At 44.2% G+C, this 13,608-nt stretch overlaps 5 protein-coding genes across 5 annotated transcripts; all 5 read right to left on the bottom strand. All coding sequences in view use genetic code 12, as the record gives it.

Moving 5' to 3' along the window:
• Window positions 1-465: 465 nt before the first annotated feature.
• On the bottom strand, window positions 466-6,207 carry STT4 (1-phosphatidylinositol 4-kinase; the record flags this gene model as incomplete). Its single annotated transcript, XM_001484041.1, has 1 exon — window positions 466-6,207. One exon carries the CDS (start codon window positions 6,205-6,207, stop codon window positions 466-468), a length of 5,742 nt encoding a protein of 1,913 aa, XP_001484091.2.
• Window positions 6,208-6,662: 455 nt separating this feature from the next.
• PGUG_03471 (translation initiation factor 6) lies at window positions 6,663-7,400 on the bottom strand (the record flags this gene model as incomplete). Its single annotated transcript, XM_001484040.1, has 1 exon — window positions 6,663-7,400. The coding sequence occupies one exon, from the start codon at window positions 7,398-7,400 to the stop codon at window positions 6,663-6,665; it is 738 nt and encodes a 245-aa protein (XP_001484090.1).
• Window positions 7,401-7,672: 272 nt separating this feature from the next.
• Window positions 7,673-10,375, bottom strand: HSP104 (chaperone ATPase; the record flags this gene model as incomplete). The annotated part of the gene is made up of 1 exon (XM_001484039.1): window positions 7,673-10,375. The coding sequence occupies one exon, from the start codon at window positions 10,373-10,375 to the stop codon at window positions 7,673-7,675; it is 2,703 nt and encodes a 900-aa protein (XP_001484089.2).
• Window positions 10,376-10,794: 419 nt separating this feature from the next.
• On the bottom strand, window positions 10,795-12,102 carry PGUG_03469 (uncharacterized protein; the record flags this gene model as incomplete). Its single annotated transcript, XM_001484038.1, has 1 exon — window positions 10,795-12,102. One exon carries the CDS (start codon window positions 12,100-12,102, stop codon window positions 10,795-10,797), a length of 1,308 nt encoding a protein of 435 aa, XP_001484088.2.
• Window positions 12,103-12,229: 127 nt separating this feature from the next.
• On the bottom strand, window positions 12,230-13,159 carry PGUG_03468 (uncharacterized protein; the record flags this gene model as incomplete). The annotated part of the gene is made up of 1 exon (XM_001484037.1): window positions 12,230-13,159. The coding sequence occupies one exon, from the start codon at window positions 13,157-13,159 to the stop codon at window positions 12,230-12,232; it is 930 nt and encodes a 309-aa protein (XP_001484087.2).
• Between the last annotated feature and the right edge of the window lie 449 nt (window positions 13,160-13,608).

Raw genomic sequence — 13,608 nt, 5'->3', positions numbered from 1 at the left:
AAGACTTTGAGAACTCGACTAGAACTGTTTATTGACTCTCGCCGAACGGAAACACGACGCTGAGCTTGAAAAGATACAATCAGTAGCAAAGTAAAGAGAACGGTAAATCACTGCTGTGGTTTTCCCTGGTCCTTTTTTTGAGGCTTGGCTTATTTTTAGCGAGATCTATGCAGGCACAACCGCGCTTTCGACGTTCCCCAGGTGTTTGCAGGCAGTGCGACCGGTGAACGAAGGCTTGGTGCGAGTAGGAGCCAAGCCTTGGCGCGAACTTTTTCAGCTTGGAAATCTATCTTTAGAACCGTAAGAGGCTGTATTGTTTGCGGAAACTGATTTGTGGAGCACAGCCATCGTGTTTATATATCGGCTAATAGTATCACGTGTGGAATGTTCTGAGGCAAGAATGTGCGAGCCGCAGTCTGCTGCGCAAAGTAATTACTATGCAAAATGTTACTGTAAAACGTATATTCAGTAAGGAATTCCATTGGTAAGTCTTTGGAACTCGTCGTAACCTTTGGTGTAAAAACTTTCCATGGACTTTTTGATAAGACCACGGAAGTAGATGGATGCTTCGCGCTCGCTCTTTCCTGGAACGAATCTCGAGCGGAGCTTTTTAATTGTAGTGTCTTTGAAGCATGGCAACCCACTTTCCAACATGGGCGTAACACACCTCACTATCGTCTCCATATACGGTCTGCATGCCAAGTAACCTTTCACACACAATTCTTCAAACCATTGGAAAGCCTGAGTATCGTGACGACCACCCAAGATCAAGATCATTTCGTGGGTCAATTTGAACGGTGCTACTTCGAACTTGACACCTCCAGGTACAATATCGAAACAGAATCCAAAATCAATGTGAAGAATGTGTCCTTGGTCGTCGTACATAATGTTACCATTGTGACGATCTTTGAATTGCAACAAGAACGAAATGATGGAATAGGCAGCCAAAGAACGGATCAAATTGTTTCTTGCCCTTTCAAATTCAATGCTGTTTTCTGGTCCAAACTTGTTGATAAAGTACTCGTATAATCCGTTAACAGCTTCTCTTCCTAACATATCTCTCGAAACAGAGTTTGGCAAGACATCAATAACTCCACAGCCAGGAGCGGTAGCAGTAACTCGGTTGGGGTACACATACAAGTCCAACCCTGCGTTAGCCCATATGGTTCTAAACACGGAAATCAATTGTAATGCAAGAACATCTTGACGACAATCATCACCAACTTTGAAAATGGCACTCTGCCATTTTTCGATCTCATAAGACTTGATTTCTCCATCCTCAGTAGCTTCCTCGATGGTCTTTTTGATCTTGAACGTAGCCATGAATGGTGTCTTTGCATGGGATTGCAATGGGCGCCCTGACTTCCGACTGATATCAACAACAACTCCGTCAGGGTTACTTGGTAAGTATACTCCAGGCTTGACTTCGATCTTGGCCATTTCCTCATCAATCTTGACTTTCTTTTCGGCCTTGGTTTTCTTAACGTATGGCATTAACTTTCCAGAAATTCCAGTGACTTCGTTAAAGAATCCAAACTCTTTGTGGTAAAACTCCAAGTCTTCTTCGCCTACTGACTCAAGCATTTCCTCTTGGATCCTGTCCAAGGATGGTTTCAAGGAATCAGGATCAGTAGAGTCCAAATCCTTGTAACTGTTTGCCAACATGTTCCAGATAATCTGGTGGGCAAACAATTGTGACACTTTGGCTGTTTCAACAATGAACCGTTCAACGTACCCTTTGGCATCAAATCGAAGAGATTGCACAATTTGAGGAACGTAGAAGAAGGTAAGGTTCACGTCGTGTTGTTCCAAAGATCTCATAGAGAATTGAAGAACAAATGGATTGCTTCCAAAAGGTGGTAAGAACAATGTGATACAATCAACTGGCGACAATGTTTGCCAGAACAAGAGATGATGACTAGGGTTATTCTTGCCAGCATCAATTCCAATCAAGTACTGCACGGCGTCTGGGTACGAAATAGCGGCTAGAGGATCCTTCTTGATGAGATTTTGAAGAATCTCGTCCAAATTTTTGATCTTGTATCTCAATGCCAAGTTGACAGCTAACATTGCGTTGATCTCGTAGGCACGAATAATGTGCTGACCAGAGATTTGGTTCGATATGAGAGCACCCTTGGGGTCCTTGTGGGCGGTTGGATTCAACCAAACGTTGATTTTGGTGATCTCATCATCAAGGAAGAACATCAATATCGTCTTTTGAGACTCCAAATCGTTTCTTTGAAAAGTCTCAATTCTTGAAAAGAGATGAGCCACCTCTGTCAATAACCCATTCTCGGCCTTGAGTCTGATCTGGTTGGATCCGAATGGGTACTTTGCTCTGTGTGAGAACCACGAAAGCGCTGCATCCAAAAGGTGTTTGGTCAACCGCCTGACACATCTGGAACCCAATTTCGAATGATAGTTCAATACATCAAATCCAAACCTAATAAGCTCAAACCAAGTGAATCTCGCTAATGGGTGAGAGCTCGCCTCGGGAAGTCTGGTTATACCATATTCAACGAACCTGGTGAACATTTTGAGAATATGGTCACTTTGATTCAAGGTGGCTGTAAAACTCGACGAGAAAAGACGAATAATTTGCTGATGTGGTTCAAACTTTCTTCTTGCCAACTCAGCAGCCTTTAATACTTTATCGTTACTTGGAACATACTCCATGAGGGTAAATTCAGAGTCTTTGATATCGTACTCACGCGAGAAAATACCCTGCTTTGTGTCAATTGAAACTTCCCATTTCTTTGCAATTTCAGACAACAATAACGTGGAAAGTTGTGGATGGTCTTTCATAACAGTGAACCAGATATCGATAGAAGAGTTCATGATTGCGGGCTCAAAAATCAAGAACGGGATACCGACCAAATACCTGATCATTTCCGCCGAATTGCTCTCTGTCATGATTGTCAAAGCTGCGCAATCACCAAGGACATCTGTTACTTCTTGCGTATTAACGTGCTGCTTCTTGTTGATGATTTTGGCTCGAAGTTTATCCATCTTCTCACGTAACTTATTAAAAGCAGCCTCAACATCACTACGTGAGTGCAAGGAGACTTTGTCCATCAAGTCACTAACCATGTTACTTCTCCATCCGAGTTGCACAACAAGCGAAGGTAACGTACTCAAATCATTGGTGCCTATTCTCGAAATAGAGCTCAATTCACGATCACTTGTTGAGACACTTCCTCCCATTTCCATCGCAAAAGAGTCACCATATTGAATCTTTGATCTTGGAATCTTGTCTTGAACGGAAACGTAAGATTGAATCAAACTCTTGACATCCACAGGCAGCTTCACCAAAACCAACTTGAGCCACTGTCTAGCCTTCTCGCGCAAGCGTTCAAATGTGGACGAACGCCATTTGAGAGAGTCAGACAACCGAAGCTGGATTCCAGAACGTGATGCGGTATACGTCGTTGTAGGCAGATATTGGTTGACTTCAGAGTCAATAACACTGTCGCAGAGCATCGAAAGCAAATCAAACAAGGCAAACAAACTGCGGCGATGGCACAATGACGAAGGAACTTTGTGGATCAATAAGTCACAGCATTGCAAAGCTGCATCTTGTAATTCCTCAATTCTGTGGCAGCTGTAAATCAAGATTTGCGAGAGCAGTTCAGCACTATTCAGAGCACTAAACAGCTTGTGAGCCCCACAATTGATGAGGTAAATATAATCTTTCACAACCTTAAAGGCAATGTGCCCAAGGTATTTCTCCACACCACTGTTTCTCATTGATGGGTCAGTAAAGTACTCAAGTGTACGATAACAATTTCCTGTCTTCACTCGAAGAGATTCCACAAAGATACTAGCGGCCAAAAACATCATCTTTGGGTACGACATACTGCGGTGAACCTCAAAGACATCACCAAGAATATGCTTGTGGTCTTTCACATTATGATTAGAAGAACCTCTTCTCAAAACTGTGTTCAATTCAAGAGACGTTTCAGTACGGTCCCACGAAAGCTCTGAGGCGAGAGGAGGAGAGTTGTATGCGATTCTCATCAACTCGGTGGAGTAAGCCTTGGCACTCTTGGAGTTGATGGAATATCCGTGCACCACCATGTTAAACCAAATATTTCTGAACAAATTGATGGTTTCAGTATCTTCGAGTTTCAATGGTTGGTCGTCAGTGTTAGGATCTGGTAACAACAGTGCCAAAGGCTGCAAATAAGTACCAATCACCTCACCAACACTACTGATTTCCGAGTGCGACCTGTGGTGTTCAAGCTCTTCAACGTCACCTTTGCTAATAATAGCATGCAAAAGAGAGTGCAAGTAGACTTGATAAAGAATGTTTGAAGGTTTGAGTTTCTTTCCTAGTTGAGATCTAGCATCGATGAGATCATTGAGAAGGTGTTCGTTCTTTTGATCAAATGCATCGATGGTCAATCTGTCAAATAATTCGACCAATATCACAAACTCACGCTCGGGTAAGTATGGGGCACAAGCAACGAGTCCTCTCAATAAAATTGGTCCAATGGACGAGCTGAGCTTGTTTGTCTTTTGGGCCAATAAAGTTACCGCAAGGGTACTTACGACTTCATCCTCACAGGCTTCAACGATGTTACTGATAGCCGCAACCGCATTTTTACAAACCTTGATATGGTCTTTGTTGTTGAGATCATAACCTTTTCCGTTGTTTTGTTTCTCATTAACAAACCTAGGTGGCCGTTTGCCTTGATGGCTGGAGATAATCGAGCCTGGCCTGGACGAACGACGAGACATTGACATGTTGGCCAAGTCTTTCGTTGAGAAGGAATCAACACGACTCAAGCCTGTGTTTCTTCTAATTGAGCTGCGTACTTGTACTCCGTCCTCATCAGTGAAGATCAAGTTGGTCAAGGCATAGATTGTAGTGACCACAGCATCCTGCGAAAGCACTTTACCAGCCAAACCCACACAATGGGAGACTTTAACGCAGTATTCGTAATTCAAATGAGGATTTGAGACAAGCGACGTGAAGGCTCTTGTTAAGGACGACCCGATGTTTTCATCTTTGAACACCAAAAGAGAACCAAATTGCATCACGGAAGGCCCCAATCTGGTATCCAACATCACATCGTAGATGGATAAGCAATTCTTGAAGAGACGGTAAGCAATAGATAAGTCAATGTTATCGGTGAACATTCCACATCCAATGACTTGTAAATTGAGTCCTTTAGCCGAATACCCAATTTTCAATCTGTTAAGCGTAGAGTAAACAATGTAGGATTCTCCACGGTCCAAGAAGCCCATTTTGGAGACGGCTATACTTGTAAGCTTCTTGATAATGGCCATATGGTCATTTGAGATATCAGAAATATCAGACTCACGTATAGTTCCATTGGCTTCCTTTGACTCAGTTGCATCTTCAACGTTGCTAGACTTTTGCAACAAGTACTCGAGCAAGGGCAAGTCCTTATTACCCAAGATTGAGCTGATACTGGCGCACATCAAGTTACTCAACCGCTCAATAAATAAAACTGGTGAAAGGTCTGACACCAATTCACTGTCCATGAAAGCACTATACTCATTATCTGTCTGTGAATAGACGGTATTTGAGTATTCTTCTACTTCGCTGAGAAATTCAAAGTTGTCGATACAAGCATCCAAAGTCAAAAAGATTTTGAACGACTGTTCAGATGTAGCCAAAATGAAGGCTCTCTTGGTTAAACCGTCCAAGAATCCCAAAATAGTCAAGTAATTGCAAAGCTCGAGTTGATTATTGTTTTGGAAAAGTTTTCCCGTGAAATCAAACAACGTCTGAACGACATGGTCAAAGAAACCAGGTACCACCAGCAAGTCTGCCAACGCAGCAGTGATGGATGAGGCTGCCTCAAACCATGGCGGTGGACATCCACGTCTGGAAGTGATCGAATGGGCAAATTTTTGCGTTGGTAATTCAAGAAGGTACTGTTTCAACTTACTGAAGAGAACATCAGCGTTGGTCAATTTTCCAAATTTTCCCAGAGGTTCGGCGCTGGCACTGAGAACCTTGGTGTTGTTACACAACGAGAGAAGCACTTCGTATTCTCTGATCGAGATTTCAACTTCAGATAACTGGTTTTTACCCGAATTAGAATCATTCGAGACTGAGGTTTCACTGATCAATTTTGCAAAATGATCCGATTTCCCGAGGTCACTGCCCAACGCAGCCAACTTGTCGAAGGCGGCAGAGCGTATACTGCCACGGGGTATCCCGAAAAAGTCCATTTCCTAGGATTTAGTGATCAATTGAAAGTTGAAATAATACTGGCTTCTTGTTGTATGGCGCCTACAATTTCCACATGCGAGTGGGGAAGCACCAAGACACCGTCATATGGAAAGATGCTACAGATTTGGGAAAAGCGGCTAAATTGTTCAGTAGGTAAAGAGGAGAACATGTATATGGCTATTTGTTGATATAACAATGGTCGGGCCCCTCAATGGTCATTTTTCGAATACTTGTGTCGGGACACTGGGGCACCAATTTCCTAAACTGGAAGGTTGCGAAAGTCTAGAGACGATGCAAGAAAACGTATAGGTGAGTTGATAGTTGAGGCGATTCTTTTGTTTCTTTACTTCTTCATCCTCCACTTCTCATTCTGTAACTTCTCATATTTGTCACTTTCTTATTTAGAATCTTCCCTTCTGCTCCGGTCGTACATTAATCTATTCTACAATGCAATTCACGAGTATGTCTCGATCAAGGTATCTCTCAAGTTGCCCGAAATAGAATCAGGTTGAGCATCTTGAAGTCTGAATATAGACTCAATCACAGATAATTCTGGCGCAGTCGTATCCAAACCTGCTACCGACAACCAGTCGTTCACCACCATTCCAGCTCCTACCACCGAGGATCCTCGGTTGACAGTTCCTGCCACCAAAGGCACCTGTAACAAAGATGACAATTCCTCTTGATCTTGAATCGAGGTTTGAGGATGTACTATACCACCTTGGTTGGAAAGTGCACAGTATGATCCAACCAACACATTTCCAGCAATGGTTTGACGAAACACTTCGACACCAAGCACATCGGCAATGAGCTCCTCGGTCTCTCTTTCGATATCTGGGTGCACCAATGCAACATAATCGTTACAACAAATCACATTTCCTAATGCTGATAATCTTTCCTCAACTCTTTGAATCTTTACGCTATCTGGGAGCGAGTTACGCAAGTGCATCAACTCTTGGTCTGTGGTCTGGGTGGGCACCAACAATCCTCTTCGGTTTCCAGCGGTCATACGTCCAACTATACGAGTACCAGCAATGGTGGTGTGAACGATAGGGATGACATCTCCAAGTTCGGCTTCAAAAGCAGAGTAGAAGTTTTCTGAGCCTCCGACGGCTACAAGAGCATACGAGTTGGTGAGTTTTGCAAACACACCTACCTCGTTCGAGTTTTCAAACTGAGTTCTAGTGGCCATACTTGCTAGATGTTGATGGCAATGAAATGAGTTTTAATGAGAATTTGAAATTTTCGCGATGAGTAGAATTGGGCTGCGAAAAACGAATTGGGTGCAGATACAAGAGTCGCTCGTGGAAGTAACGTAGTGTGCAGATAGTGGACACAAAAGACTAATACACTTTGTGGACTCCTAAGCGGGGCCACCTACAAACTTCTGGCTTTATATTGTATTGTATTATTCCTATTTCGTAAACATTACTCATTTCTTATCATAAGTACTTTCCAATTACATCAATCGAGGGTTTCAACAACGTCGTCATCATCATCGTCATCAACGTCCCACCAGCCTTCGTCATCCGCATCTCCCATATCCATGTCTTCGACATCGTGATTAGGTATAACCTCGAGGCCTTTAGAGCCAAGTGTGACTCTAGCAGTCTCCTTGTCTTTGATTTGACCTTTCAAAAGAAGGATCGCCAACTTGTTCAAAATTTCATTCTGAATAAGACGGTTCAAAGGACGTGCTCCGAGATCCGAGGAGTAACCGTTTTTGCACAAGTACTCCAATGCTGCATCGTCCAACGACAACGTAAATGCTTTGCCATTAGCTGCAAATCTCTTTTGTATTTCGTTCAACCGGATCTTGACAATCTTGGCGATGGCCTTTCTAGACAACCGGTTGAACACAATCATACCCGAAATACGATTTAAGAACTCGGGTCTGAAGTGGTTTCTGACAGCAGTCATAACCAATTCCTTGGTTTGAGGATCGATCTTGGAGTGCAGCGAGTTGTTGATGAACTGAGCACCAAGGTTAGATGTCATAATAAAGATTGCATTGGCGCAATTCACCACCTTTCCTTGAGATGAAGTGATTCTACCATCATCCAAGACCTGCAACAAGACGGTCAAAACCTCAGGAGCAGCCTTCTCAACTTCATCAAACAAAACAACAGAGTATGGACGACGAATCAAAGCCTCTGTAAGGATTCCTCCCTCTTCATAACCAACATAACCTGGAGCAGCACCCAATAATTTAGAGGCGGACCACTTGTCTCCCAACTCGGAACAGTCAATTCTTATCATGGCCCTTTCATCGGCAAACAAGAACCCGGCCAACTTCTTGGCCAATTCAGTCTTACCGGAACCCGATAAACCGAGGAACAAGAATGAAGCTGGTTGGTTTGGATTGGCAAGTCCAGAGCGTGACAATCTGATAGCATTGGAAACCGCCTTGACTGCTTCTGGCTGTCCAACAACCTCAGAAGCCAATTCTTTCTCCATGTTGATCAATTTGGAATTCTCAGCACGAGTCAATTTGGTTACTGGAATTCCCGTGAGCTTGGCAGCAGTTTCAGATACTTGCTCTGAACCGACAACATTTCTTAATAAGGCTTCCAGTCCTTCTTGTGCCTCTTCCTCAGCTACCTTAATCTCAAGCTCTTGAATGTGTTTCTGAACGTCAGGAATGGCAAAGTATCTCAAGTCTGCAGCCTTTGCGGTTTCGTGCCGTCTTTCAGCATCATGAGCTTTGATTTCAAGCTCATCCAACTTTCTCTTGGCTGCAATCAATTCTTCATGTCCTGCCCGTTCTTGGTTGAATTGTTCTCTCAATGGGTTCAACTTTTCAATCAATTCAGCTTGCTTCCTCTTAGCGATCTCGAGACGATCCTTGGAGGCAGAATCTGCATCCACATCTCTTTCAAGGGCATTGATTTCCACCTCAACCAAGTGAAGCTCACGCTCCAAATTGTCCAACTCTTCGGGCTTGGAGTCACGAGCGACAGCTACAGTGGCTGCACTTTCATCTATGAGGTCCACTGCAGAATCTGGTAAGCTTCTGTAGGTCAAATAACGAGAAGCTAATTGAGCTGCTGTGACAAGAGCACTATCCAAAATACGCACTCCGTGGTGGATTTCGTATCTTGGTTGCAAGCCTCTCAAAATAGCCACAGTCTCGTTGACAGTAGCGGCAGGAACGTCAATCTTTTGGAATCTTCTCTCAAAGGCACCATCCTTAGCAATGAACTTTTGATATTCACTGAATGTGGTAGCACCAATACAGTGGAGTGAACCTCTGGCTAACATGGGTTTCAACAAGTTAGCAGCGTCAGACTTTCCATCGCCCATTAACATGTGGATTTCGTCGATGAAAAGGATGATCATGTCTTTCGAGTTCTCGATATCTTTCAATACTCCCTTGATTCTCTCTTCGAATTCACCCTTGTACTTTGCACCAGCGGTCAATGCGCCGAGATCGAGAGCGAACAAACGTGCCTGGGATAACACATTAGGCACGTCCCCGTCAACAATTCTCTGGGCCACACCTTCCACAATAGATGTCTTACCAACACCAGCCTCACCAATGAGGACCGAGTTGGACTTTGTTCTTCTTGCCAACACTCTGATGACCCTCCTGATCTCTTCTTCACGACCAATGACAGGGTCTATTCTTCCCTCACGAGCCTTTTCCGTCAAGTCTTCGCAATACTTGCTCAAGAACTCAAACGTTTGCGACGAGTCGGCAGTTCGACTGTCAATTCTCTGGCCCTTTCTCATCTCCATGACTTCGCTCAGTATGGTCTCCGTGTTGATTCCGGCTTCCTTGAATATTTCCTTGATACTAGCGTCCTCAAGCAATGCCAATAATATATGATCCTGAGCAATATAATTGTCCTTTTGCTGGGTCTTGAATTTTGCAGCTTTCTGCAATACTTGTCCCGTAGCATAACTTGGCGCTGGAGTATCTGGAGGTGGATTCTGCGATGGAAGTCTCACCACCCTGCGGTTGACTATTCTTTCAAAATCCGGCCATTCATACCTAGCCTTCGTTATCAACGTCTTCAAGTATGGGGTCGAAGACTCATTGTCGGAAGGAACCATTGCTGCCAAGAGATGTAAAGGCATCAATTGAGCATGGCTTCCCTCCTTAGCTATCTGCGTAGCATTCGTTATGATGTTCAATGCATTGTCAGTAAACTGTGTTTCTTCCATAATGATAGTGACGATTAACGAATGGGCTGATTGCTTTATATTGCAGCCATTAGATGCGGTAGTGCGCGGACCAATTCGTAGTAGATTCGAGAGGGTTCTGGAACTTGCCAGATGCGGGTGGAAGATGATCTATGGGAGATACCAGCAATTTCAGAGATGCTAGGCTGTAGATGTGAGTGATTAGAGAACGGCTTTTGATGTTCCACTGGAGGTGTAAAAAATTGAAGAAAATGTAAGGAATGACTAGTTGACAAGATGACTAGTTTTAAATAGTTCATGAATTGCTGAAATGCAATAATTGTAAATTATGTAAATTTCGTACAATTTGTAAACTTATAATTTGGACTGAGCATTATCCTATGATAGCTATCGGTCTACTTGTTGTTTATTTACCGTGACTTTTTTGTGTTTGAACATAGTTACTGGCGATAACCCTGAAACTGACCAGTGGACTGCGGAAAGGCCTGTGGTTGTTGATTCATGAAACCTGTTTGCTGGGGATACTGCTGGTACTGCATTTGTTGCTGATACTGTAACTGTTGTTGTTGTAACTGTTGTTGTTGTAACTGCTGTTGTTGTAACTGTTGTTGTTGTAACTGCTGTTGTTGTAACTGTTGTTGTTGTAATTGTTGCTGTTGCAATTGGTTTGGATCGGTTGCAACGTTTGTGTTATTAGGCTGATTGTACAAAGACAATATGTTTTGCTTGTTTGTTTGCTGAGCAATAAGTTGTGGGTTTGTCTGCTGAGCCAAAAGTTGCTGATGCTGCGGGTTGTTGGTGTCGAGATACTGCTGTCCATTGGCATCGATATACGACACTTGGCCCGTGATTGGATCGGTATATTGGTAGATTTGGGGTCCAGTGGCCGTGGCAGAGGCTGGTGCAGACGTGCTGCTTCCGCTCCACCAATCGTTTTGTGGTGGTTGTAATAACAGACTCATAGGGTTACTTTCCAGCAGAGTGGTTGGGGCAGGTCTCGACGACGAAGGCCGCGAAGGGAGTTTGGGAGCCTGCTCCTGACCCTCGGGGTTAACTCGGGCGTCATTGTCCAATATATCTAGGGCGGTCTCTATATTACCGTCTGCCAAAATCAATGCCTCGACAACTGAGTCCCGATTCTTATATCCAAAACCCAAAATTTTACCTGTCTGGTTGGAGTATTGGGAGCTTTCGAATGTTGTCATCTTCCGGTGTGTCAACACCGGCAATTGTCCTCCTGTTGATCGTGCCCGAGACCGAGAGTTCACAAGTGCCAGGTTCAGTCTACTGCGACTGGTTGAAGGCTCATAGTCGTCTCCAGTGTCTGAATACCTACCGGCGCGGTCATTATACTCGGAATCATCAATACCGTCGTCACGGAAGCGTCCGTTGAGATATTTGTCTCTCACATACTGTTCGATGGGACCCAAATCGTCATCATCACTGTGGGGAAATGGCACCCTTTTTGGGTTCCACCGCTTGCGAGCACGGCGGTTTCCAATGCGACGTAACCTCTCGATCTGATCGTTGCTCCACGTGTCCAAAGTCAACGATTTTACCTTGGAAACGTCGGCTGACAACACTCTTCTATGCACCGAAGCACAGCGACCGCAGAGAAGAATCCCCAAGTTCCACGAGGCCCAAGTAGGATATCCGGCGCCACATTCACCACACTTGTTGTCGTTGCCGCTCAAATTGACGATCTCGATGAGCTGGCGCTCCACATTTTTCTGGTGTCTTTTCGACATGCTGAAGGGAAGAGGGCGAAGTGGGTTTCGCGGGACTAGCGGACACCGTGGTGCATGGATGTACAATTCGGGTTCCAGGTATGATGAAATAGCGGTGCAAAAAAGCTATTGAGGAAGTCCACGGCTTCTATGCAGTTGTTTCTTCGATAACGAATGGAATTGAAGTAGTTTTGTGAACTTTGGCGAGTTTCGAAATGATAACTTTGTCGACACAAACCTGGATATCTTTGAGCTGATCCAAGTGCAACAGTTGAAGACTTTCATTAACTTCATGATATTGTTGGCTTGCTTTCTTGTTCATCTCTCCGTATAGTAATGAAACGTGGAGCGTAGGGGGCTTAAGCTCTTTGTTGTTGCGAAATGTTTCGATTTCAACGCCCAGCTTGTCCACATTGCTTGTGATGGTTTCCCATATTTGTCCAAAGAAAGCTTGCTCTTCTGGCGCCGAGAAATCGAGAACTGCAGCCAAGAAGACGCTTTTGGAGGAGAAGCTCCGGAAAAGACGAAGTTGAGGGCGAAGACGAAGACTTATATACTTTTGAGCGGTTCTGGATGGTGGAGGTTGGTCCCGAAAAAGAATGGCATTGAGTGATTTGGCTCTTTCCTGCTCGGTCTTTTCTGGCTGAATCATCAGTGGCGGTATCCTCATTCTTGTCACTTCACCTTTAAAATCATTGATGAAATTGTCAATGTTTTGTGGCTTTCCTCTGATGTTTGAACAGAGTGAGATATGGTGTGTGCGAAGGACGTACTTATTGGTTATGCTGAATTTACCATGAACCAGTTTCGTACGCTCCCCTACTGCATTCCAGGTGTAGCTCAGTATATACTCGGGGTGTTGTTGCCGCAACTGCCTAAGTGCGTCGTACGCAATGGTTTTAAGTTGATTTGCAACCTGCATGGGCGGGTTCCATGGAATGTGTAGAAAGATACTGGCCATGTTGTTGTTGCCAAAATAATTCTCCAGGAACGGCGAAAAGTCAGGAGAAGGCAATTGGGTGTCGGACTCGTTTTCTGTGTCAGAGGTGTCAGAACTGTAGCCGGCGATCAGATCCATGCGATGAGCTCTGCTGAGCGACGAGATGTGCAGGAGACTGGTGGAACGTGTGCAGGAACATTGTGGAGACGGAATGCATATTCTCGGGACGCTGGACGCACCCCTCCTTTTTTGATGTACCCACGGAAAATTTTATCAAATGTTCATAAAATCTTGGGGTCAGATTGGGGCTCAAGTCGTAAATCTGCGCCAAGATGTGGATTCGTATGTGAGGTATATATACTATGTAAGCGATTAGAGGTTCAATGGCTGCAAAATGCTACTACAAACATTCAATTGCTTTGATCCGAGGCTAAGAATCTGCTATACTGATCTTAAACCTTGCAAATACCAAATCGCAAACGATGCAACCTGGTACGAACGGTTGGTGGCGTGATGTAAAATTTTCATGTGATTGCTTGGTCCCCACAATGCTAAATCACAGGCGCGCATGCACTTTAAAAGGAAGC

This window comes from Meyerozyma guilliermondii, genomic scaffold, assembly GCF_000149425.1.
Source record: "Meyerozyma guilliermondii ATCC 6260 scaffold_4 genomic scaffold, whole genome shotgun sequence".
Classification (NCBI taxonomy): domain Eukaryota; kingdom Fungi; phylum Ascomycota; class Pichiomycetes; order Serinales; family Debaryomycetaceae; genus Meyerozyma; species Meyerozyma guilliermondii.
This window is presented reverse-complemented; position numbering and strand designations above follow the sequence as displayed.